This window comes from Stegostoma tigrinum, chromosome 31 (genome assembly GCF_030684315.1).
Source record: "Stegostoma tigrinum isolate sSteTig4 chromosome 31, sSteTig4.hap1, whole genome shotgun sequence".
In the NCBI taxonomy this organism is placed as follows: domain Eukaryota; kingdom Metazoa; phylum Chordata; class Chondrichthyes; order Orectolobiformes; family Stegostomatidae; genus Stegostoma; species Stegostoma tigrinum.
In genome coordinates, this window is record NC_081384.1 from 9,680,999 (window position 1) to 9,707,511 (window position 26,513).

The 26,513-nt window shown below is 41.7% G+C and overlaps 1 protein-coding gene across 1 annotated transcript in view; it reads left to right on the top strand.

Moving 5' to 3' along the window:
* Window positions 1-26,513, top strand: part of LOC125466357 (leucine-rich repeat-containing protein 46-like) — a 49,633-nt gene that overhangs the window by 19,265 nt on the left and 3,855 nt on the right. The window contains exons 5-8 of the mRNA XM_048560757.1: window positions 1,215-1,324; window positions 4,314-4,383; window positions 5,200-5,405; window positions 13,988-14,124. Of these exons, the coding sequence (XP_048416714.1) occupies window positions 1,215-1,324; window positions 4,314-4,383; window positions 5,200-5,405; window positions 13,988-14,124 (523 nt within the window). The remainder of the gene's footprint in view (window positions 1-1,214; window positions 1,325-4,313; window positions 4,384-5,199; window positions 5,406-13,987; window positions 14,125-26,513) is intronic.

The following is a 26,513-nucleotide window of genomic DNA, read 5'->3' on the forward strand; positions in this document are numbered from 1 at the left end:
ATCATTCATATGCTTATCCAAGGACTGTTTAAATGCCCCTAATGTGGCTGAGTTAACTATATTGGCAGGCAGGGCGTTCCATGCCCTTACCACTCTCTGAGTAAAGAACCTGCCTCTGACATCTGTCTTAAATCTATCACCCCTCAATTTGTAGCTCTGCCCCCTCGTACAAGTCATCATCCTCGGAAAAAGACTCTCACTGTCCACCCTATCTAATCCTCTGATCATCTTGTACGTCTCTATTAAATCCCCTCTTAGCCTCCTTCTCTCTAATGAGAACAGACCCAGGTCCCTCAGCCTTTCTTGGTAGGGCCTGCGCTCCAGACCAGGCAACATCCTGGTAAATCTCCTCTGCACCTTTTCCAATGCTTCTACATCCTTCCTGTAATGGGGCGACCAGAACTGTACACAATATTCCGAATGAGGCCGCACTAGCATTTTGTACAGTTACAGCATTGACATAACGGCTGTGGAACTCAATCCCTCTATCAATAAAACCTAAAACACCGTTAGCCTTAACAGCTCTATCAACCTGGGCGGCAACTTTCAGGGATCTATGTACATGGACATCAAGATCCCTCTGCACATCTACACTACCAAGAATCTTTCCATTGACCCGGTATTCTGCCTTCCTATTATTCCTCCCAAAGTGAATCACATCACATTTATCCGTATTAAACTCCATTTGCCACCTTTCAGCCCAATTCTGCAGTTTATCCAAGTCTCCCTGGAACCTGCAACATTCTTCCACACTGTCCACCACTCCACCGACTTTAGTGTCATCTGCAAACTTACTAACCTATCCACCAATGCCTGCGTCCAAGTCATTTATATAAATGACAAACAGCATTGGCCCCAAAACAGATCCTTGAGGCACACCACTAGTAACCGGCCTCCAGGCTGAATATTTTCCATCAACCACCACTCGTTGCCTTCTTACAGAAAGCCAGTTTCTAATCCAAACTGCTAAATCTCCCTCAATCCCGTGCCTCTGTATTTTCTCCAATAGCCTACCATGTGGAACCTTATCAAAGGCTTTACTGAAGTCCAAGTACACCACGTCAACTGCCCTTCCCTCATCCACATGCTTGGTCACCTTCTCAAAAAATGATTGTAGTGACCATTGAAGAGGCATATTGATCGATAAACCTTTCATAATGCAAGAGAACCTGAAAGGATGTGGGGAATATTAAATTTCTTATATCCAATTGCAGATTTTTGACACTGGCTGGTAACAAAATCCAGAGGGTGGAAAACCTTAAACCTTTGCAGCAACTGGGATTCTTAGACCTTTCAAATAATCAGATTGAACAGCTTGACCCAGGTTGGTTTGCTTTCATCACAATTTACATTTTTAAAGTGGGCATTCTTGTTTTGCTGGAACGTACAAACATTTAGTCCTTTGTTATTTCTCTTGAAGGCATTTGAATCCCAGTCAGATCAAGGGGATGAAAGTATCCTCTCATTAATGACTGTAATGTCACTTACAAAATAAGTTGCAGAGACTCAGCTTCTTTCAAAGTGGCACAGAGTCCGGCAAATGAAGTCATCCTTAATGCAACCAAAATTATTTGCAATTTTTTAAAAATTCAATCTTTCACAGGATGCAAACATCACTGCATAGGCCAACACATGTGGCCCATGTAGAATTACCCTTGAGAGAGTGATGTTTGCAATTCACCAAGTGTGAGTACACTCATTTGCTGTTTGGGAGAGAGTTCTAAGATTTTACCCTAGTCACAGTGAAGGAATAACAACATGGTTCCAAGTCAGGATGGTGTGTGTAGCTTGGATGGAAACTTGAAAGTGATCGTGTTCCCATTGCATCTGCTGCCGTTGTCCTTCTATGTGGTAGAGTCGTGGATATGAAAAGTGTAAATGAGGAGCATTGTTGAGTTTCTGCAGATGGCAGGTTTCTGTAGATAACACACTGCTGCCATTATGCATTGGCAGCAGAGGGAGTAACTGTTGAAAGTGATGATTGGCACTTCAGTCAGGTGGGCTGCTTTATCCTAGATGGTGTAAAGCTTATTGAATATTATTGGAGTTGCATTCATCCAGCCAAATAGAGATTAACCATCATATATTTGACTTCTATCTTTTAATGGGAAACAGACACTTGGGAGTCAAGCGATGAGTTACATGCCACAGAATTCCCCATCATTAACCAGCCCTTGTAGGCTGGTTCGTAGTAACCCACCAGGATGTTGATTTTGGGGATTTCATGATGGTGATTCACCGAGCTTGAATGTTGTCTAGTTCCTTCTACCTATGAACACTCGAGAATGGTAGCAATAGAATCTCCTCGTGATGCTGTATCTGACTGTTTTTAAGGTCATGATACATTGCTGAAGCAGAATGAAGAGAATGTGATCTTGCTGTTAACTTAGAAAGTTTTGAGACTGAAAGTGTATTCTCTATCAATGATTCTTCTCAAGAAAATCAAGAAAGAACTTATGTTTTCTAATAAATTAAAATTGCACAATTTTCCCAGTTTATGTCTTTAGTGATGCAGTTTGTTTCAGTGTCAACATTATCATAAAGTTGGAAAGTACTGTGGGAGGTTAGTTAGAAGCTCAAAGTCTGGTATGTGAATTACTTGAAAGATACTAAATCATGAATGTGCTTTTCATCTATAAGTAAATATCTGTACCTACCTCAAGTGTAGATTTCTAGCTTTGATACACCACTGCTTTTCTGCATCAGACAAAATGGTTAAAAGGGGATTGAACCACAAATAATGATGTTGGGCCACACAAATATATTGACTTAACAATATTACAGTAATCTATAAAATTATTAATAGACAAGGAAATTAGTGGTCTGGGCGTATTAATTAATCTGCATTAAAACAAAATCACAATATTAAATACTGAGAGAACTTAATCTAGGCCAATCACCCTTGCAAACCTCCAGCACTTATCAGTACATCTTTTAAATTGATCTGCACTCTACATTAAGTCTTGTTTACAACCTAGGAACTTTTCTTGTGATAAACAAAGTATGTTAATTCTACCCGTTGCTCCAGACAAATTTATAATTACCTTCTTGGCATTTAACAGCAACAAACAATTCTAGTATCTGAAAGCATTTGATTCCACATCCCATCAAGGTGTTAATCCATGTGATCATGCTTTGTCTGAAAAACCTTCTTAAATCTGTTTCTAATTTACTCTGCTGCTTTGAAGTTGTGACTCCCAGTACTACTGACAAATCGTGGCTTTATTACAATTACAGGTTTACTTGACCTGTTCTGCATGATACGTCCAAGGTTTTCAGACCTTCAGTTGCTTTTACCAGAGTACATTTAGAAACCTTGTGTCTCAGCACTGTCAGAACTAATTTCTGTCAGGCAGCTGAAAATACAATGCATATTCCTACATGTAATCATCACCAGTTTTTGAACTGGCTGAAGCAGGGCTAAGAGATGAGTTCAAGCCAGCGTATGTTCCCTCTACACCCATTCACATTTTCTTTATCCAAAGTGGATTGAATAATAGGTACAGGAGGAGTCCATTCTGCCCATAATGTATATGCTGTCTCATTGAAACAGCTCTCTAATTAATCCATGAAATAAGTGTAGGTTGGATGAGAAAGGACCATTTTATCCATCATTTCCAATAAACCCAATACAGTTTATCCAAGCCCCCTTATTTTCAGGGGGAAGTAAAAACCACTGTCAACTCTAGGAAAATTTCTGGGATATTTCTCTCCAATCCCTAAAATGATTGAGCAAATTCTGGAAGACGTGCAGCTGACCATGATAATTTCCTTCCATAGCCAGAAATTGACTCAGCTCTCAGAAATCTACTCAAATCGCTTTGAAAAGATTGTGTAGTGAATCCATACCTATCATGCATCTCAGATGTTTGTTTCAGAGAATAATTACTCTGTCAAAAATAAATACTTCCTTGAGTCTCTCCTACAGATTGTGTAGATATAACCTCTAGTTATACCAACCTCAAAGATAGGATTGTTTATTTGAAATCCAAGTGTATTGAATCTGCCCTTGTTTTGAAAATTGTTCTACAGACCTGTCCAATTGCCTAAGGCTGACTGTCAAAACTGAGTAAGAAATATTGACATTGCAATTTAAAATGGAACATGTTGAAGAAATGTGTGACCAAAATTCATGACAGAGGGAAAATAAGAAATAGGAATAGACTGTACAGCTCCTTGAGCCTGCTGTAGGCAAGATCGCGTTCTACAGAACAATTTAAATTTATATAGATCACCAAGGCAGATGTCCAAGAACTTGGTGGCTGCCACTGGAGTTGCTTACCTCCTTATGCACAATTATTTCTGTCATTAAGGTGAATTTCCAGAGAGTCTCATCATTCTGAAGATGACTGATAATGACTGCACCAAACAGGAAGGATATAGGTGAGACCTGAATGCTGATTATATTGCTTTAAAGATGTTTCATTCCAGGTCTTTGATATTTCCCCAGATAACCACTCCAGCTACTTATACTACTATATGATACTGACTAAAGGTTGTTTAAGAAAGATCACTGCTATTGGTCCTCCTTTGCTTTGTCATGGGTCTATCTAGATGTACTCTTCTTGGGTAACAAAGTTGATTGCAGGACAGTAATGAATCAAGCACAATTATTAGGACCTTAGGGATCTGGGTTGGATACATTTGCTCCCTTGGAAAGCTAGAGTAGAAAGCCTTGTCTCCAAACACTCTGTGACATCAGTAAAATGGGTGGAACCAATGGAACGTGAACATTGACCCCATCTAACCCACTTTAATACACAAGACTAAGGAGAGGAAGGCAGCAGGAAGCATAAAAAAGAATATTTGATATGTATGTTTCACACTGGTGATTCGTTTCAGTTGGTTGATAGAAAGAAAACAGATGTGCAAAATATTTCTACACCGTACTTTGACTGGAATAAAGAAAAAGATTTATGAGTTAATTTTAACACAACAAATTTGTTGTGAATAGGATAGAGATCTGTTTTACTGTCCTCTAGATTTCCTCTTGCCTTAAATGAGAAACAAAGTGGGATGGTATGAAACGTGTGACCAAAGCTATCCTGACTTTTCTTGCAGATGTGTAAGGTTACTATCTATATTAATAATATTCATAATCTGACTAATCCATATTAATATGATGTTCACTTTTGCTGATAAGGGCTCAGTAATGGAGTGCTTGTTCATCTTCAGTCCATGGTTGCCTGTATTTTCCAGGGAGAGGGTGATAGAGGCTCTTCCTGGCCTCCAGCAGCTTGATGGTAACCCTATTCAAAGGAGGAAGGAACCAAATGAAACTGATGGCGAAAGTGGAGCCTGTGGACATTCTGAAAGTGAGGAGGATATGGAAGAACAATATGACACTGAAACGGAAAAGGAAGATTTATTGCCGGAGATCTCAGTTTCACAAGGAAAAGTAAAAGGTAAGATTATTTATTGTATAATTTTTGGGTTGGTATGTGAGTTAAATAAAAACTATTTGGAATCTCTAGTGTGCCGTACAAAATATATTTTAGTGTCAAGAACATTCATTCAATTCTGCATCAGCATCATAATTTCCCTATAATTTTGGATGGCAAAATCACCAACATTTTCTTTATTGTCATTGAAAGACTCAAGCTGTGATTTCCTTTGCCTTGTGCAAGAGCTATACTCTCCTGATTTCAAAAACAGTGTGACCTTTACCACCTTGAATTTACTCTCCAGCATTTGTTATTTTCTAAGAGAGAGGCTACTTCTGTTACAAGACAATAAAATGTGAGGCTGGATGAACACAGCAGGCCCAGCAGCATCTCAGGAGCACAAAAGCTGACGTTTTGGGCCTAGACCCTTCATCACCTCTCTGATGAAGGGTCTAGGCCCGAAACGTCAGCTTTTGTGCTCCTGAGATGCTGCTGGGCCTGCTGTGTTCATCCAGCCTCACATTTTATTGTCTTGGATTCTCCAGCATCTGCAGTTCCCATTATCACTGGTTACTTCTGTTAAATGGTTCCACTCATTGACCCCTGACTCCCTGAAAGTGAGCTTTTATGGATGCTTGTTGTCACCAGGATTCAAATCGATGCATTCAAATTGATTCACTGTAAGGACATGACAGAAGTTCATATGAATGAGTTTGAAGTCCGGTATCACCCATAAATTATAACCCAGTGAGAGTCAGTCTCCAGAGACAAGGAGAAGAAATATTGGAAAAAGTAGGTGGAATTTTTCAAGCCACTGAATGACATGGGCTTGGGGAGAAAGTTGGACAAGTCACTGAGATTAGCATTAAGGAGATTACCGACACTGTGAGAGCTCCATTTTCCAATTAAATATTAACAGGGCAAGGCAAGATTCTCACTAGTGAGCACAAGGGGTCTAATTAGCATATATTACCATCTTATTAGTTAATTGCATCTTATTTATATTCAGTTTCCTATTCTGCCATCTGCTGGATAGAAATTAGATGCAAACAATTCCTGGTATTAAAGTCAGAGTGATTACCTGGCAACTTCAACTTTCTGCTTGTTCCTCCAACCCTTCAAAAGTTTGGGCACAGTCCATGGACCGTAACTGTCCACATGCCCCATTCAACACTTCCCAACTTCCCGGCACCCTCATGCACATCTTTGATCCACTTACAAAACGGTTCTATACTTGTGATAATGGGAACTGCAGATGCTGGAGAATCCAAGATAACAAAATGTGAGGCTGGATGAACACAGCAGGCCAAGCAGCATCTCAGGAGCATAAAAGCTGACGTTTCGGGCCTAGACCCTTCATGAGAGTTCTATACTTGCATTTGCACATTGGAATGTACAGCACCTTTCATTGGAATACTGCTGCAGAGAGAGGCACCAAATTCATGGATTGCACCAGTCTGCATCTCAGGAGTCCTTGTTTATTGTCTTTGCACTCATTCACTTTGCTCCTACTTTGGTGCTCATAGCATGCCTTACCTTCCTTTCTTGTACCATTTACCCCTCAACCAGAGCTTAAAGGTTCACAGTGCTTTTGTATAGCCTTGCCTTTTTGCTCAGACATGAACCAGGCAACTTGTCACGTTTGTTTTCAGTCAAGGGAGTGAATATATTACTGCAATATGTGCCAGCAGTGTATGTGGCAAACACGTTGAATAACTAAAATGTCTGAAATTCTACAGGGAGCAACCCTCAGTCAAGTGAAGGGACACACCTGCCTGACAGGGGTTTTCTCAGTAATCTCTCATAGCTGTCTGTCTCAGTTGGTCAGGGGATGGGCCATAGTCTGTCCTGGGGTCTGTCCACAAAAAATAAAGGGGGTTTATCAGGGGCCACTGTTCTGGGAGGAAATCAGGAAAATTAATTTTTGTTGGGATTAGAGGCAGCGCACTGGGATGTACGCATTACCTCAATTATGAAGTGGGGCATCTCAACATTCAAGAAAGGGGAAATGTTAGAAGGAGGAGTGCAGGGATCATAAGCAACCAGTACCAACCTGGCTTCAATGGATGGAGCAGTACATTACTCTGTCTGGCATGACTTAACATGCATGGGGCTCAGGGTAATGTGTGGAGAAGAATTATTAAATAAACAGGTTGTGTGGAAACATGGTGATGTTTGAAGCTGATGGGGTCATGGAGAAGGGGAATGTTGTGTGTGTGTGTGTGTGTGTGTGTGTGTGTGTGTGTGTGTGTGTGTGTGTGTGTGGGGGAGGGATGGGGTGGGGGGAGGCGTGGTGGGTATGTGGATGATATCTGGAGTAAGAAGCTGAACCTTGGACTCACTGTGTGAAATGTCACTGCCACCTCCTGCCAAATAACGAGTGTGCAATGGAGATGAAAATGGCTGCCACCACTGGGCATGATAAGCATTTCATTCTGTGAGGGAGAAAGCTTCACTTGCGTGCAATGTGAATCCCTTCAAAGAGCAATAGCATTAAAAAGCTACAAATACAGTACAGGTGAAGACACCAGCATTCACTGCCGCATGTGTGAACCTTAAGCGTTAACCTATTGTGTGGACTCCAAATCCTGGGCCTAACCACTCCAGACCATAACATGCAGGCTCAGGAATCAAAGCTAATAATGACTATGATTCGCAAGTGACAAAGTAGCAAATATATTCCAATTCCCATAATCTGGAAATACTGTAGGAACTGCTCACTTTACATCTTGGACCATAAAGGATGACTAGCAGTAAGGATGACTAACCTTTGTAACTTTAATCTTGTAGTTGCGGCTGGACAGAAATTTGCTCATACAACTGATGATCTAATGAACCTATATTAACAAAAGTGGGAACATCTACAATGAAATTTCACTCATGACAATAATGTGCCCTCAAAATATCTATTTCTTCCTTTCCCACTGATTTTCAAGAGGCACAGCGTTGCTGATTCACTTTTAAATGGTTTCTGACTTATCAGTTAAAAGTCATGGCTTACAGCAAATGTTGACGGAAAGATTAACTGGTTCCCTCATGTTTAATATGGGTTTTGACTGGAAAGAAACAGCTAACCAAGAGAGACAGCTCCTGTGCTGATAAAGGTCAAACACTTCTCCCTATCTCGTTCCCAACCCAAGTTATTCAGTTACCTGAGAACCAATCACATGGTTGTTGGCAGGCAAATGGCTTTTACCATCAACAACTGATCACTAGTCCATAGACTAATCAACTCGTTGTTTGCTACCAAAGCTCCATCTCAATACACAACCCTATGGCTCCAGTTCATCTACAACCACTTGATTGTTCAAACAGCTGTTTATACAATGCTTGCAATGAAGATCAGTTTACTTTTTTGTGACATGATAAGCTGAAGGATCTCTTTTCTACGCAATTAATTTTCTACAGCATGAAGGTACAATGTGAGTGATATTGAACATTCTGTCTTGGCAAAATTGTTAACCTTAACCCATATCAATGTATTGTTGACCAAGGCTGTGGGGTGATCTCATGGAGGTTTTTAAAATCATGAGGGCCGTGGATAGAGTGACTAGCTAAGGTCTTTTTCGTAGGATGAGGGAGTCCAAAACTAGATGGCGTAGGTTTAAGGTGAGATGGGAAAGATTTAAAAATGTTGTAAGGGGCAACATTTTCATGTAAATGGTGGTGCATGTATGGAACAAGCTGCCGGGAAAGTGGTGGAGTTGGGCACAGTTACAACATTTATAAGGCATCTGGATGGTACATGAAAGGAAGAGTTTAGAGGATATGGGCCAAATGCTGACAAATGAGACTAGGTCAGATTGGGACGCTGGTTGATATGGATGATTTGGACTGAATGGTTTGTTTCCATGCTATCTGACTATGTAACTGTCACAGCATCTCTGTGCAGTCCTGGGCTGTGCTGCTAGGGTTATGGAGCTTGGTTGTGTTAGAGATAACAAAGTGTAGAGCTGGATGAACACAGCAGGCCAAGCAGTGTCTTAGGAGCAGAAAAGCTGATGTTTCGGGCCTTGATCCTTCATCAGGATTCTCCAGCATCTGCTATCTTTGGCGGTGTTAGAGTTCTGTTTGGGTAATCATGGGGACATTGATGGCATCAGTGATTCACGACTTCATTTAAATGCACAAGAAAATAGAAGAGTAGTTGGCAGGCTTGTCAGAGGCACTTGGAAAATTGACTCAGAGGATGTAGGAATCCTCCAACTTCATTGCACCATGCTGCCTCTTGCATGTGAGCATTTGGCCGCCTCCATAAACACCTTGTTGGCCGTCTTGGAGAATCAGGTTCAGCGCACTCATTGACAGCTGGATATATGCTTGGATCTGCATGCCATTATACGAACCGTTAGCACCAACAGCAAGGTGATGGGGAATCAATGGTCTCTTCCTAAGAGGTGGGGGAAGGAATATGTCTTGTAGGGATGACTTCCTGACATCCAACACCATGCAGAAACTGGGCAGTGCAGAGTCTATGCAGGGTTACTGATGTAAAATGATAGGTTGAGTGAGAGGAGATATTGCATACAATAGTGTGAGTAGTGGACTATGAGTCTTGATGAGTTAATTGTTCAGTAGCAGATTTGGTAAGTGTCAGGTTAGCAGATAGAACATGCAACTTACCTTTGTGGACTTGAGAAGACCACTGACCTTGTGCTAGTGTTTCTGAATGTTCCTCCAAACTCTGACCTGGGTGGCAACCTCAGATCAGGTTGGCAGGGTCTGGATCTCCTTTGCCTGTCCTGTGGGAAGAGGAAGGCCCTCATCTGTATCACCCCATCCACCAATTGCTTTTGAAATATGGCACCTGTGCCACCAAGGTCCTGGCAATAATAAGTATTTCCAGATGTGGTGAGTGGGAGAATATGATGAGTGGGATGTCATTGGGCATGGTATATAGGTAATGAGGAGAGTTTGGGAATATAGCATTAGAAATCTCACTAAGCCTCATGGGCAAAGACCCTCTATGCATGTTGCCAAAATTGACAGTTAGCCAATTTTGGATAAAATTCAAACCATCATAAAGAAACAAAAGAGATAACTAGGTGTAGAGCTGGATGAACACAGCAGCATCAGAGGAGCAGGAAAGCTGACGGGGGAAGATTCCATCAAATGTCACATTTTTAAAAGTATGAATTTCCATCTTAAAAGGCACAAATTTCACGTCTTTGGAATTTCCTTCAACTTCCCTCAACCGCATTCCAAATTATAATTTCTATAGCGTTGGTGACCACACCTTCAACTACCTAGGTGCTAAGGTCTGGAATTCTCTCCCTCATTTCCCTCCTTTAAAATTCTCCTTAAAGCCAACCTTTTTGGTCAAGCCTTGAGTTACTGAGCTAATTTCTCTTTATGTGGCTTGGTGTCCTACTCTGTTTCTAATGCTCCTATTTGGGATACTTCATTACAATTAAGGTGCTAGGTACGCATAAGTTGTTGTTGGGCTTTGTTGAAAATATCTGGGTCTACCAAATATTTCAAAATTTGTTTCTAACTTGCAGACAATTGATCAACATGCTAGCCACCGACGACTCCTTGTTATTTTTTAGAAATTCTTCTGTGCTTACACTTACTTTCCTCAATGAGTCAAAGTTCTGTGTGATCTGTGAATAATTGTCCAATATTCTGACTCATTCCATTCCTGGAAGGTTACCATGATTTTCATTTCATTGTTGACGTAGCGCTGTGCTGACGCTAATAAGTATACAAATAATAGCTCTATTGATTTTTTTGTTATTTCCAGAGCAACATAGGTAGAATGGATGATTAAAAAAGGGTGTATTTTCAGTGTCTGATGCTGCTTTGCAGGCGGCAAAGCAGCATCAGACACTGAAATGCCACCCTTTTTTAATCATCTACTAATAGCCTCTTATGTTGCTGCAAAACTTTAGCTATCGTAGAAGTACATTGATTAAAAACTCGTTAATAAAATCCTCTTATTTAAAATTGCATATCAGACTAGTCCTTTTTCTTATTTTTGGGGCTTTGGTTCAGTTTCCTGTAATTTTTGTGGAATATTTAAATATATTTTGTTTTTAATGCATTTTTGATTTTGGTAGACAAACAGGAGGCTGGAAGAACACAGCAGGCCAGGCAGCATCTGGAGGAAAGGAGCAGTCAATGTTTTGGGTATTACCCTTCTTCAGGACTAGGTGTGGAGGTAAGGGGGGTGCTGCAGATAAAGCAGGGGGGGAGGGGGTGTCATCTCCACCCCATTCCCCACCACCCTCTTTTCTGCAGCTCCACCCATGACCACATTCAGTCCTGAGGAAGGGTCACCCCCAAAATGTTGACTCCTGCTTTCCTCCAGATGCTGCCTGGCCTGCTGTGTTCTTCCAGCCTCCTGTTTGTCTACCTTGGATTACAGCATCTGCAGTTTTTTTGTCTCTAACTGTGTTTTTTGCATGTCCACCAGGCTATTACTTCCAATAAGCAACCACTAGGAGGCACCAGAAACTTTCATGTGTGACTCTTCCAATATGTGCCTTCCTTTTCATGTTGAGAAATAAGCAAAGCATAATTTAAACTTTCATTATAATCAATTCCCACAGCACTGCTCCAAGCTCGACTGTGTTAACTGTCAGTATCGCTACCTGCATTGAAGCTTTTACTTTAAAAATCCATTGCTTTGTGTCCTTAGCCAGTTTTATTTTCTTGGTCCAGCTCCCAGGGGTGGGCAGAAACTGCTTCCCCTTCTCGATGTATCTTACCTTGTACTAGGTGTTAAGAAATCAATTAACATCACCAGGAAATTATACTGTTTTTGATCATCTCTTTCCTCGGTAATGAACAATAAAACAGAGCCTTTGCTCAGTTCTTGCCCACGTCACTACATTTTAAAAATGCAGTACTGCAGAGAATGGCAGGCACATTCCCACATTGCCCTCCAGTTAGACCAGCAGGGTTAGTGTTGCAATATTGTGCAGCTTAAAAAGTTGCAGAACACATTTGTTCCATTGAAAATGTTTGGCCTTACATTTTTCATCTAAAATTCAAACAGGATGTCATTTTAAAGTATTGATTTTCATGGCAGAAAATATGTTTCTTGAGTAAATTAAAATCTCAGTATATTAGGGCAGATTTCATTAAAGCATTAAGTGGTGATTTGCAGGTGTTTAAATGATTAAGGGATAAGACAAAGTCAATGGAAACTGCCTATTTCCAGTGGCAAAGGCATCTGTGAACAGAGCACATTGATAGAAGATTTTAAAAAACAGCACGAAGCCGGAGAACAGCAGTGTACATTTCACAGAGGTTTGTGAAGCTGTAGAACGAACGTAAGTGATTGAATGAGAGGGCATATCAACAATTTGAAAATATCAATGATAGGTGTTTGAAGAAAAGTGGTGTGCAGTAAAGGAATTGTGTGTGAGTTTAACATGATTGCTGATGTGGGGGATAAACTCTAATACTGACTGCCTTGGCTGAATATTCTTCTCCATGTTGTAATTTTTGTATAATTTTGTATATTGTTGTGGGCCTGTCTTACTCATCAGAAAGTATTTTTAAATAATGCAAACAAGTGAATGTTAAACAGCTGTAATAACATTCAGCTTTGACATGACTACAAATGGAAACAGATGTGTCACCTGAGCAAGTCTAACAGACAGGCCAATCAAATCAAAGACAGAAATATGAATCAGCGAATAGGGCAAGCTTAACATTTTCTTGTGAGTACAATGCCTTTTATCAATACATTTGCTGCTGCAAAAGATTTATTCCAGCTGTGGTTTTTACATTCTACGTGGAAATACTCTGTGCTGTCACTGAGAATTTTTACAACATAGCAGATGTTATGAAGTAGTTATGAAACCTGAGCCAGCTAGTCCGAATAGCTTTTGTGTCGCATGACGTGCAGACTTGTATGTTCATTCACCCAGGCATCTTCACTTAAACTTCAGAAGGTACTGGTTGATCTTTATTGCAGGTGTCCAGAATAGATACAAAGTTTAGTAAAAGGCCCCACTGTTTCATAATCAATAAAATGAGGCTATTGCTAAACACTTCAGCAAATGTGTTCTCGTCTGGAAATTAACAGAAAAAGATAGGTTATGTTTGTAAGGCATTTATCTGGGATCTATGTGCAGATATTGGTAGGTGGGACTTCCACTAAAATGATGAACATAGAGATGTCATATGAAAGTATTATGCATTCATCTACTGATTTTGCCAACAGTGATCTTAAGGCTACCATATACAAATTTACAAATATGAACATGAGCTATGAGCAGGGAGAGGCTTACTCTGCTGGTCAGTAAGATCATGGCCATCTGATTGGGGCCTCAACTTCATGCTCCTGCCCACTACTGATTATTTTGACTCCCTTGTTAGTTCAAGGGTCAAGTTAATGTAAAATGGCACAGGTGTGGCAGGTTTGAAGAAATATTTATTTCGCTCTTCATTTGTTAAAGTTATTTTGTTTATGAAATTGCAAGGTAATCATTCCTAATCTCTCTGCTGCACAAACATATAAAAGATTATATGTTTGCCATAAATCTTGTCTGGAATGGAAATGCCCTGGATTGAGTGCACACTATGATCTGTTAAAATAATTACAGCCATTCATTACTTACTTACTGGACATGTTACTTATGGTTTTACAGAATTTTTTGTTGATATTCACAACGAAATAGTTTGCCGATCTCATTGGCGGAGGAAGGAAGCTGAAACTGATCATAAGCTGAGGATGAATGAACTGGAGGAGATTCGGAAGCAGATAACTCAAAGACAGTATGAACCAGTAAGAATGAAAAACAATTCCAGTTATTGAGAATGTGATCAGAATGTCTGTTTAAGTGAAGCGGGAACCAAGGAAATGCAGATCAAGGAGCAAGAGCTGAAACTTTTGACTGATACTCCTGGAAAAAAGATACATGGCCAATAGGCAGATTGCTTTAAAGCAACTTGACTACATTGGCTATTGGAGCACTATTCCATCCAGTTCTTCTTTAGGCTAAAAAACATGAACTCAGTTGTATTTAGAAGACCCAGTCTTGGACTAAGGAGCTGAGATGTTTCCCATTAAAGAGATAATAGATTGTGTTTGGATCAGAAGTTTTGAAACAATAGAAAAACCTTCCCTCTTTTTTATGACTGGGTTGGCAAATGTACTGACCAATGTGTAACTGAACCATGCTGACCCAGAGTTCCAAGTTCATTCTCTGATCTGTGCTGCCTTGCTGCTACTCTCTGTAATAGTTGTTGGATGTACGAGGAATTTGCAGTTTACAAAACTGGACTGTGATGCAGATTTAAGGCACACAGGCCAAGAAGGAGTCAGCTTTGTCTTCTGATCTGTACTAATTTCCAGTGCAGCCTAATTAGATGGAGTGAGTAGATTTATGATTCTCAAAAGCTGAGTGACCTTACATGTTTCAGGTGTAAGTGCAGTGTGTTAGATGATACATAGCTGTTAGGATCAAAAGAAGATATATGATCTTGTCTATACTGAGTCTATTTTCACCAAGTCTGTGTGTTATTATGGATATAACACAGTGTGGAGCTGGAGAAACACAGCAAACCAGGCATCATCAGAGGAGCAGGAAAGTCGACGTTTCAGATCGGGACCCTTCTTCAGAAACAGGGACAGGAAAGGGAGCTGGCAAATAAATAGAGAGGAAGGGTGGAACTGGGGAAAGTTTGGGGGGATGGGGATAGATGAACGCAGGTAAGGGTAGTGGTGGGGATTAGTCAGTACGAAGGGTGGGGTGGATAGTTGGGACAGAAGATGGACAGGTTGTGTCAGGTCAAAGAGGCAGCATTGAGAGGGAGGGTTGGACATAGGATGAGGCTGGAGGAGGGGAGATTTTAAAACTGGTGAATTATACGTTTAGGCCATCAGGCTGTAGACTCCCAAATATGATGTGCTGCTCCTCCAGTTTGCAGGTGGTGTCATTGTGGCACTGGAGGGGGCTCAATATGAACATGTCACCCATGGAGTGGAGGGGGAGTTAAAATGGTTGGCGACCAGGTGTTGTCATTTGTTGTGTACAGAGCTCAGATGCTCCACGAAATGGAGGAGGCCACATCGTGACCAGCTGATACAGTAGACCAAATTGGCAGATGTACAGTGAATCCCTGTCTGATATGAAAGATTTGCTTTGGGCCTTAATGGAGGTGAGGGGTGAGTTGGAGGGACCAGTGTAGCACTTCCTGCAGTTGCAGGGCAAGGTGCCAGGTGTGTTGGGGATAGTGGGGAGTGTAGAGCGGAGGGGTAAGTGGTCTGTACGAAAGGCAGATGGGGTGGGGAGGGAAATATCTCTTTGGTCGTTGGATTGGATTGTAGGTGGCAGAGCAGAAGTGGTATACACTTGATGTGGAGGTTGGTGGGGTAATATGTGAGGAAAATGGGGAATTCTGTCCTTATTTTTGCTGGGGGGAGGGTATTTGACAGCAGAATTGCGGGAAATGTAAGAGATGCAGTTGAGGGCATTTTTAATCACGGGAGGGAGGTTGCAGCACTCGAAATAGTAGGACATCTGAGATGTACAGGAGTAGAATGCTCCATCTTGGAACTAGACGTGGCAGAGACAAAGAAATTGGGAGTAGCGGATTGCATTCTTGCAGGAGGGCAGATGAGAGGAAGTGTAGTCTAGGTAGCTGTGGGAGTTTCGGAGATGGAGATGGAGAGGCCCAGGAAAGAGGGAGGTATTGGAGATGGCCCAGGTGAATTTGATGTTGGGGTGAAAGGTGTTACTAACATTGATGAACTGTTTAAGCTCCTAATGGGAGCACAAGGCAGTGCTGGTACAGTCATCAGTGTAGCAGAGGGAGAGATGAGGGATAGTGCCAGTGTAACAGTGAAAAAGGGACTGTTCCACATATTCTACAAAGAGATAGGCATAGTTCAGGCCTATGTGGGTGCCCATGGCCCTCCCCCTTAGTCTGGAGGAAGTGGGAGGAGTTAAAGAAGTTGTTGTTCAGAGTAAGGACAAGTTTTGTTAAATAGATGAGGGTGTTGGTGGAGGGGGACTGGCTGGGCCTGTGGGAGAGGAAGAAGTGGAGGGCTTGTAGGCCATCCCCTTGGAGGATACAAGTATACAGATATTGGATGTCCATAGTGGAGATGAGGTGTTGGGGGCCAGGGAATTGGAAGTCTTGGAGGAGATGGAGGGTGTGGGTGTTGTCCTGGATGTAGGTGCGGAGTTCCTCAACCGGGGGGAATAGACAGAGTCAAGGTAAGTTCAGATGAGTTCAGTGGGGCAGGAGCAGACAGAGACAATGGGTCAGCCGGGGCGGTCAGATTTGTGGATTTTGGGAAGGACTTAGAACTGGGCGGTGTGGGGTTGTGGAACAGTGCAGTTGGAGGCTGTAGGTGACAGATCTCCTGAGGTGATGAGGTTTGTTGGAGGCAGGAGAATGAGATCTGTAGACAGTAGGTTAGAATCCCTCAGCAGTGGATTCACCTTCATTCCCCTGCACCTATACATCAATGATTTGCAGTCACTTTTGGATGTTGAGCTCTTTTTCTGCCCCATCTGCCTCCGTGCCTATTTCTTTGACATGGACGATCACTTTTCCGCTGTTACGCTGGGACTATTCCCCACCTCTTCTGCTGCTACATCAATGACTGGTTCAGCGCTGCCTCATTGTCCCACAAGGAGCTTGAACAGTTCATCAACTTTATTAACACTTTTCACCCCAACCTCAAATATACCTGGACCATCTCCGACACCTCCCTCCCCTTCCTGGACCTCTTCATCTCCATCTCTGGTAACCAACTCAACACTGACATCTATTTCAAACCCATCGACTCCCACAGCTACCTGGACAACACCTCCTCTCACCCATCCTCCTGCAAGAATGCAATCCCCTACTCCCAATCCCCTACCCCCACATACCTCACCTCCATTCATGACCCAAAGCAAATCTTTCATATCAGACAGGGGTTGACCTGTACATCCGCCAACTTGGTCTCCTGCATCTGCTGCTCCCAATGTGGTCTTCTCTGCATTGGTGAGACCAAGCGCAGACTCTGAGACCGTTTCATAGAACATCTGCGCTCTGTATACAACAATTGACAACACTTTTTGGTGGTCAACATTTTAACTCCCCCTCCCACTCCCTGGGTGACATGTACATATTGGGCATCCTCCGGTGTCAGAATGATACCACATGCAAACTGGAGGAGCAAGACTTCATATTCCGCCTCAGGAGCCTACAGCCCGATGGCCAAAACATGGAATTCACCAGTTTTAAAATCTCCCCACTTCTGGCCTTATCCCATGTCTAACCCTCTCTCTGATCTCCACCTCCATGACCTGACACAATCTGACCATCTTCTCTCCCACCTATCTGCCCCATCCATTGCCACTGACCAATCCCTACCACAACTCGTACCTGCATTCACCTATCACCTTCCCACCTACGTTTCCCCACCTCCACCCCTCCTCTCCTCTGTTTATTTGCCAGCTCCCTTCCCCGTCCCCATTTCTGAAGAAGGGTCCTGACCTGAAATATCAGCGTTCCTGCTCCTCTGATGCTTCCTGGCCTGCTGTGTTCCTCCAGCCCCACACTGTGTTGTCTCTAACCTTAGCATCTGCAGTTCTTGCTATCTCTGAGTGGTATTATGGAGTACTGAGACAGGCAGTTTGGCCCAACGTGTCCCTGCTACACATGAGCCTTTCCCCATGCTTCTTCAACTCATTCCCATTTTAGTTATCTTTTAATTCCTTTTTAATTCCCCTGTTCTAGTCACTTTGACTAGTTCTTCTGATAAGTAGACAAAACCTTTTCAGGTGACTGTAATCACATGATGACTTTTTGCCCTACCATTGAATTAAGCAAATGTCTGAAATCTGTTGCCAATAGAATGGAAAGGTTGCCATGCTGAGCCCATGGTCAGAAGAGGACCACCTGATTGAAATAAGTACTCTTACTTTGTATCTTGAAAAATAATCATTTTAATAAATTTTGAAAGATGGAATGCCTGAACCTGTCACATATAAGTTCATATGAGAATGTCTGGGTCACATGGTATATTCATGAACTTGTTTAAGTTTGTATATAATAGGAAATTAATTCAAACCGTGCACCTTGCTATTCCTGACATGTTAGCCTGGACACAGAAGGACAGTGGGCTACTTAACCATAGCTGTTGTTGTACTGGCAGCTCACGTCCACCACTTTGCAATAGAGATTATTGCATAGCTTCCAGGAATATTGATTGCAGCTAGTTTTTCTATTCCCTAAGTCAGGGTATTAAGCTTATGTGTTCTGCATTGTTGTATCAGATATGATTCAGAAACTGTAGAACTGACCAAGAACTTAGAACTCTGGACTTTTTGGTCTGCTTAATGCATTACCAAACATTGGAATGGGATTTTTTTAAAAACATGAGTAATTAGAAGTAACATGTTTTATAAAACCATAACACGTAGGGGCAGAAGTAGACATTCAGCCCAGAGTCTGCTCTGCTATTCAATGAAACCATGATTGATTTGATAATCCTCAACTTCCAGATTTACCAGGATGTTGCCTGTTTTGGAGGGCAATAGCTATGAGGGCAGGTTGGAGAAACTTGGTTTGTTCTGACTGGAATGATGGAGGTTGAGGGGCAACCAGATAGAGGTCTACAAGATTATGAAGGTCATGGACAGAGTGGACAGTCAGAAGCTTTTTCCCAGGGTGGAAGAGTCGGTTATGAGGGGCCATAGTTTTAAGGTGCGAGAGCCAAGGTTTAAAGGTGATGTACGAGGCAAGTTTTCTTTTGCACAGAGGATGATAGGTGCCTGGAACTCGCTGTTGGGGGAGGTAGTGGAAGCAGATGTGATAGTGACTTTTAAAGAGCGTCTTGACAAATATATGAATAGGATGGGAATAGAGGGATACGGAAGGGTAGGGGAGCTTTCATTGAGACAGGCAGCATGTCGGTGCAGGCTTGGAGTCCCAAAGGGCCTGTTCCTGTGCTGTAATTTTCTTTGTTCTTTGTTCTTTATATTGTAAATAATCATGACCCTGATTTTAATCCTTGTGGCATTCCATTAGTTACTAGTTGCCATCCTGAAAATGCAACCCCACCAACCCCAACTCTTCATCTTCTACAAGTTAGCCAGTCCTCTATCCATGTTAACATACTATTTTCAATGCCATGGACTCTTGTCTTATTAAGTAACCTAATGTGTGATACCTTATCAAATGCCTTCTGAAAATCAAAATATACATTATCCACTACTTCTCCTTTATGTATCCATTATGGCCTCCTCGAATAATTCTGGTGAATTTGTCAGGTATGATTTCCCCTTCATGAACCATGCTGTTTCTGCTTGATCATATTATATATTTCTAAATGCTCATTACATCATCTAAAATAGACTCAACATTTTCCCAATAACAGAAACCTAGGCCCGAAATGTCAGCCTTTCTGCTCCTCTGATGTTGCTTGGCCTGTTATGTTCATCCAACTCTACACTTTGTCATCTCAGATTCTCCAGCATATGCAGTTCCTACTATCTCTGGAACAGATATTTTGCTAACTGGCCTATAGCTTTTTTTTGACAGTTTTCCCATTCTCTGGGACTTTTCCAGAATGTAAAGAAAGGTACATTCAATAACTTTGTAGCTACTTACAATATTCTGGGATTCATCCCATCAGGTCCTTCAGATTTCACAGTCTTTCTGCCTGATTAGTTCTTCTAGCACTTTTTCTCTTGACAGTTATTGCATTTATTTCCTCTCCATCTTTTGCATGAGAATCTGTCTTCCAAAATTCTTATTTACATAACGTTATAATCAGTGATAAAACATAGAACAGTACAGCACAGTACATGCCCTTCGGCCCATGATGTTGTGCTGAACTTTTACCCTAAACCTAAGGTCTATCTAACCTCCACCCCTACCTTACACTATCATCCATATGCCTATCTAATAGCCGCTTACATGCTCCTAATGAGACCGACTCCACTACCCTCACTGGCAATGCATTCCACACCACGACCACTCTCTGAGTAAAGAACCTACCTCTGACGTCTCTCCTATATCTACCTCCACTCACTTTAAACTATGCCCCCTCGTAATAGCTACCTCCACTCTAAGAAAACGTCTCTGGCTGTCCACTCTATCTATGCCTCTGATCATTTTGTACACATCTATCAAGTCACCTCTCATTCTTCGTCTTCTAAACAGAAAAGCCCTAGCTCTCTCAAACTTTCCTCATAAGACCTTCCCTCCATTCCAGGCAACATCCTGGTAAATCTCCTCTGCACCTTTTCCAACACTTCCACATCTTTCCTGTAATGAGTCAACCAGAACCGGACACAATACTCCAGATGTAGCTGAACCATTGTTTCGTACAGCTGGAGCATAACTTCACGGCTCTTGAACTCAATTCCTCTGTTGATGAAAGCTAACACACCACACGCCTTCTTAACAACTCTATCCACCTGGGTAGGCAGCTTTCAGGGAACTGTGGACATGAACTCCGTGATCCCAGTCCCTCTGCTACTCCACATTGCCAAGAATCTTGCTGTTAACTCTGTATTCTGCCTTCAAATTTGTCCTTCTAGAATGAATCACCTCACAGTTTTCAGGGTTAAACTCCATTTGCCGCTTCTCAGCCCAGCTCTGCATTCTATCAATGTCCCTTTGTAAACGAAAACAGCCCTCCGCACTATCCACAACGCGACCTCCCTACGTATCATCCGCAAATTTACTAATCTACCCTTTCACTCCTTCATCCAAATCATTTACAAAAATCACAGAAGAAGACCCAGAAACAAAATGAAAATCTGCTGCGCATACTCTATTCTGTAATATACTCCCTTCGCCAGCTGATGCAATCCTCAACTATACTGTGTCTCTTCACTCTCCATCTCTCAATGTGTCAAGTTCATACTCCTCATCCCACTGAGAAAATCCTCTGTGGCCTTGCTTCTGCCCTAGTGTGATGCTCACGTCGCTTTTCTTTTCAATTCAGCTCCTGGGAATACATAAAAAAAATTCACTGATGGATCGGAAACAAGAAGTCATCCTCTGGGGAACTAATGCCACAGGGAGGCTGTAGCAAGAGTAAATGCTTTGTGTCATTTTTCAGGTTTCATTATTGGGAATAGGAAGAAATAGAGCACATTCCAGGAACAAAGGCAGAGCATCATTAGGCTGTTTTAAGATGCCAAAAGTATTTGGTAGCAAGAATACACTGAGCTGTTTCCTCTATTGGGGTAATCCAGAACACGGGAATGGGATAGTAGATTAGAGAGAGACCATTTGAGATCAGTGTCAGAAAGCATAATTATAATAGGAAACTACAACTGTATGCCCAAAAATATTTCTTGGTCTGTTGGAGCTTTAAAGACTGAGGTGGATAGATTTTTGTTAAACAGGAGTCGAGGGGAGCATACAGAACAGCTACGATCTAACTGAATGGAAGGAACAGGCTTGATGGGCTGAACAATTGATTCATATCATGCAACAGATGAAGATAAATCCAAATTCATTCTGACAGTTTGAGAATTTTTTTAAAAGCTGGTATCAGTAGAAATGGCAACGAGGCTGTTAGATTTATAAAATCTCAACTGGCTCAACAACTTTAGGGAAGGAAATCTTTGCCATGTCTGGCTTTTGTGCATCTCCAGTCCTACATCAATCACTTTGACCCTTTTCTGCCCTCTAAAATAACCCAACACACCACTCTGTGCATTGAACTGCTACAAAGAATGTTCCTCATCTGACAGTATTGTGCATGCTTATTCACCACTTGGAGTGCAGCGGTTTAAGGTTAGGATCTGTTATCAACCCTCTGGGGAATTAGAGATGGACGATAAATGAAAACTTTGCCATCACTGTCCACATTGAAAGAATTAACTTATAAATAAATTAAAATATTTTCTTGAAATATTCACTAGTACAAAACAAATTCAGTAATTTGTGGTAAAAGTTAGTCAAGTGCAATTTTATTGATTCTGACAAATAATAGAAAGTTTTGTATAAATTATTTAACTCCTATCAGTTCAAAGCAATAGGCAATAAAAAAAGTCCCCAAATGCATACAGGATGAAAGATAAAAAAATTGCACGCTTTGTGGTGTCACGACACAAAATGAACAGTCGTATTCAGGTGCTTTGACGTCCTAATTTTCTCTTAAACTCGTTTAATTTTAACAAATATTTGAAGCAGTTTATCAGGCTAACAATGACTAAACACCATTATTAATGTGCAAATTGGCAAGATAATCGAATTAAGCAATATTAAGAATTAAGCTGTGAATTATGAATCTCCAAATTCTGTTGGTCAATCGATGCCACTCCAGTGCTTGCTTTGCACAAACATCACACCCTTGGCTTGCCCAATATTTTTAAGAACTTGCTGGTTTTGCATGTTAATTACTTATTAAACTTGGCACAGAAAGTAAAGCCTGACAAGTAGTTCCGCATTAATTGTTCATACCTGTCAGGCAGCATTAGCGGCCAAAATTGTTCAGAAAAGGAATTCATGAAACCATGGAGTCTCATTCTTTCAGGTAGAGAATTGTTAGAGATTGTAATGTCACATTTACTTTAATCTTATTTTTTCTTTCTATTTCTCATTATCTACCTGATTTGACTCCAGATACACTTCTTCCGTTTTTGTCATTTTACTGTTTCTTAACCCTTAAGTCCGACTGGCTAAAAAGATGAGCTGTTGGTCTGACTGTTGAGCTCTGAGATGCCTTTGAACAATCACATCAGGAAGGATTTTGAGAGTTGGAGTGCAGTTTCTCCCTGTGAAGCACCATTCAAACTAGATTCAGCAACACATCAAGCTATAATGTGTTTCATCTTATTGAGAAGGGTGATTATTTTTAAACAGTGCAGACCTTAAGCTAACTATAATTACCGTACATATTTACTTTTCTGCTCGATTATTACGCTCTTTTAAACAAAAAAAATTCATATTTGTAAATTATTGAAAGAAATCCATAAAACTTGAGTTCTGCAGTGTGAAAGAATAATAATAATGATAGGTAATCATTTTTAGTGGTGCTGTTTGAAGAAGTAAAGTCATAGGAATGTACAGCACAGAAACATACCCTTCAGTCCAACTCGTCCATGCTAATCTCATCCCATTGCCTGCATTTGGCCCATATTGCTCTAAACACTTCCTATTCATCTACTCATCCTACAGATGCCTTTTGTGATTGAACCAGCCTCCACCACTTCCTCTGGCAGCTCATTCCATACACGTACCACCCTCTGTGTGAAATGTTGCCCCTTAGGTCCATTTTTAATCTTTGCCCTCTCACCTTAAATCTATGCCCTCTAATTGTGGACTTCTCAGCCCAGGGAAAAGATCTTGGCTATTCACCCTATTTGTGTTCCTCATGATTTTATAAACCTCTATAATGTCACCCCTCAGCCTCACATGCTGCAGGGAAATTAGCCGCAGCTTGTTCAGCCTCACCCGATATCTCAAGCCTTCCAACCCTGGCAACGTCCTTGTAAATCTTTTTCTGAACTCTTTTTCAAATTTTCAAAACATCTTTTCTGTAACAGGGAGACCAGAGTGAACACAGTATTCCAAGAGTGGCCTAACCAATGTCCTGTACAGCCGCAACATGACCTGCCAACACCTATACTCAATATACTGATGAATAAAGGCAAGAATATCAAGCACCTTCTTTACGACCCTGTCTATATGTGTCTCCACTATCAAGGAACTATGAACCTGAATCCTCAGTTCTCTGTGTTTGGTAACGCTTCCCAGGACCTTACGTTTAGGTGCATAAGACAAGCCCTACCAAAATGTAACAACTCACATTTATCTAAATTAAACTCCATCCAACAATCCTCCGCCCATTTGTCCACTGGATCAAGGTCATGTTGTGCTCTGATGTAACATTCTTCGCTGTCCACTACATCACCAATTTTTGTATCATCTACAAATTTACTAATCATACTTCCTATATTCACATCCAAATCATTTATATAAATGACAAAAAGCAGTGGACCCAGCATTGACCCTTGCGGCTCTGTGCTGGTCTCCTTCCTTTGAGCCAATTTTATATCCAAATGGTGAGCTCTTCCTGTATTCTTCGCTAATCAGTCTACTGTGTGGAACCTTGTCGGACACCTTACTGAAGTTCGTAAGGACAACAACCAGTGACCTGCCTTCATCAATCTTCTTCATCACTTCTATTAGCTAGGACACTGCAGAGAACTACCTTGCTCTTCTCCAAATGTCCCCATGGGCTGTTTTGCATACTATGGAAGGCAAAAAGGCTTCAGTTCAGTTGGCTTATTTGAAAGATAGAACCTTCGAGTATATGAATAAACAGAAGGAAATCTTAAGTTAGATAAACCTGGTTGTGTACAATTAGGCTTCATAACACTTGGTGGTAGGCAACAGATAGAAACGATAAGAGTAAGTCAGAGTTACAATCAGAGGATATTTATTGGGATACAACAAACAGTTAGGATGGAGTTGATCAGAAGCAGCAAACAGTTGCCCAATTTCAGGGTCATGTGTGGCAGGTGAGTAAAGTCCACATGCTATTTGAAGAGTAAATGTATTGAAGGATCCACTCACCAAAATTGTTTTGTGAAGATGAAGATTGAAAAGATGTGCTAAATTTACAAGTCGAGGTAGAAAGAGGGATAGGGATGTCAGGCAGGATTTCAGGGAGCTAGGGTGGAAGCTGAGAGCTTGAACAAACAGAGTGGTTATCTCTGGTTTGTTACCCGTGCCATGTGATAGCGAGGCAAAGAACTGGGAGAGATTTTAGCTGAACACTTGGCTGCAGGGATGGTGCAGGAGGGAGGGCTTCAGGTACATGGACAATTGGGGCTCATTCTGGGGAAGGTGGGACCTCTACAAACAGGACGTTCTCTACTTGAACCAGAGGGGCACTAATATCCTGGGTGGGAAATTTGCTAGTGCTATTTGGGTGGATTTAAACTAGCTCAGAAGGGGGATGGGAAACTGAGGTGTAGTTGTAGTACACAGGAGGATGAGCGTAGGGAGGACATTTACAGGACCTCACTGTCACAGGAGTTTGCTGGCAGACAGCAAGCTGGATTGAAGTGTGTCTACTTTAACACCAGGAGTATCCGGAATAAGGTAGGTGAGCTTGCAGCATGGATAGGTACCTGGGACTTCGATGTTGTGGCCATTTCGGAGGCATGGATAGAGCAGGTTCCAGTGTTTAGATCTCATTAAGGTCAGGGAAGGTGGTAAAAGAGGGTGAAGTGTGGCTTTGTTAGTCAAGGACAGTCTAACGGTGGCTGAAAGAACTTTTGATGAGGACTCGTCTACTGAGGTGGTATGGGCTGAGGTCAGAAACAGGAGAGGAGAGGTAACACTGCTGGGGTTTTTTTTATAGGCCCCTGCAAAGTTCCAGGGATGTGGAGGAGAGGATTGGCAAAACAATTCTGGGCAGGAGTGAATGGAACAGGGTGGTCATTATGGGACACATTGACTTCCCTAACATTAACTGGAAATGCTATAAATTTAGTATGTCGGATGGATCCATTTTCGTTCAATGTGTGCAGGATGGTTTCCTGACACAGTATGTCGAAGGGCCGACAAGAGGGGAGGCCACACTGGATCTGGTACTTGGTAATGAACCAGGCCAGGTGTTTGATATAGTGGCAGGTGAGCACTTTGGAGAGAGTGACCATAATTCGGTTATGTTTACTTTAGTGATGGAAAGGGATAGGAACTTGCCACAGGGCAAGAGTTATAGATGGGGGAAGGGCAATTATAATGCAATTTGGCAAGGCTTAGGATGCATAGAATGGGGTAGCAAAATGCAAGGGATGGGGTCAATCGAAATGTGGAGCTAGTTTAAGGAACAGATATTGCGTGTCCTTGATAGGTATGTCCCTGTCAGGCAGGGAGGAAGTGATAAAGTAAGGGAACCGTGGTTTACTAAAGAAATTGTATCTCTTGTTAAGCGGAAGAGGGAGGCTTATGTGACGATGAGACGAGATGGTTCAGATGAGGCGATGGAGAGTTACAGATTAGCTAGGAAGGATTTAAAGCGAGAGTTAAGAAGAGCAAAGAGGGGACATGAGCAGACATTAGGAGGTGGAATAAAGGAGAACCCTAAAGCTTTCTATAGGTATGTGAGGAATAAGAGGATGACTAGGGTAGGAATAGGGCCAGTCAAAGACAGAAGTGGGAAATTGTGTGTGGACCCTGTGGAGATTGGAGAGG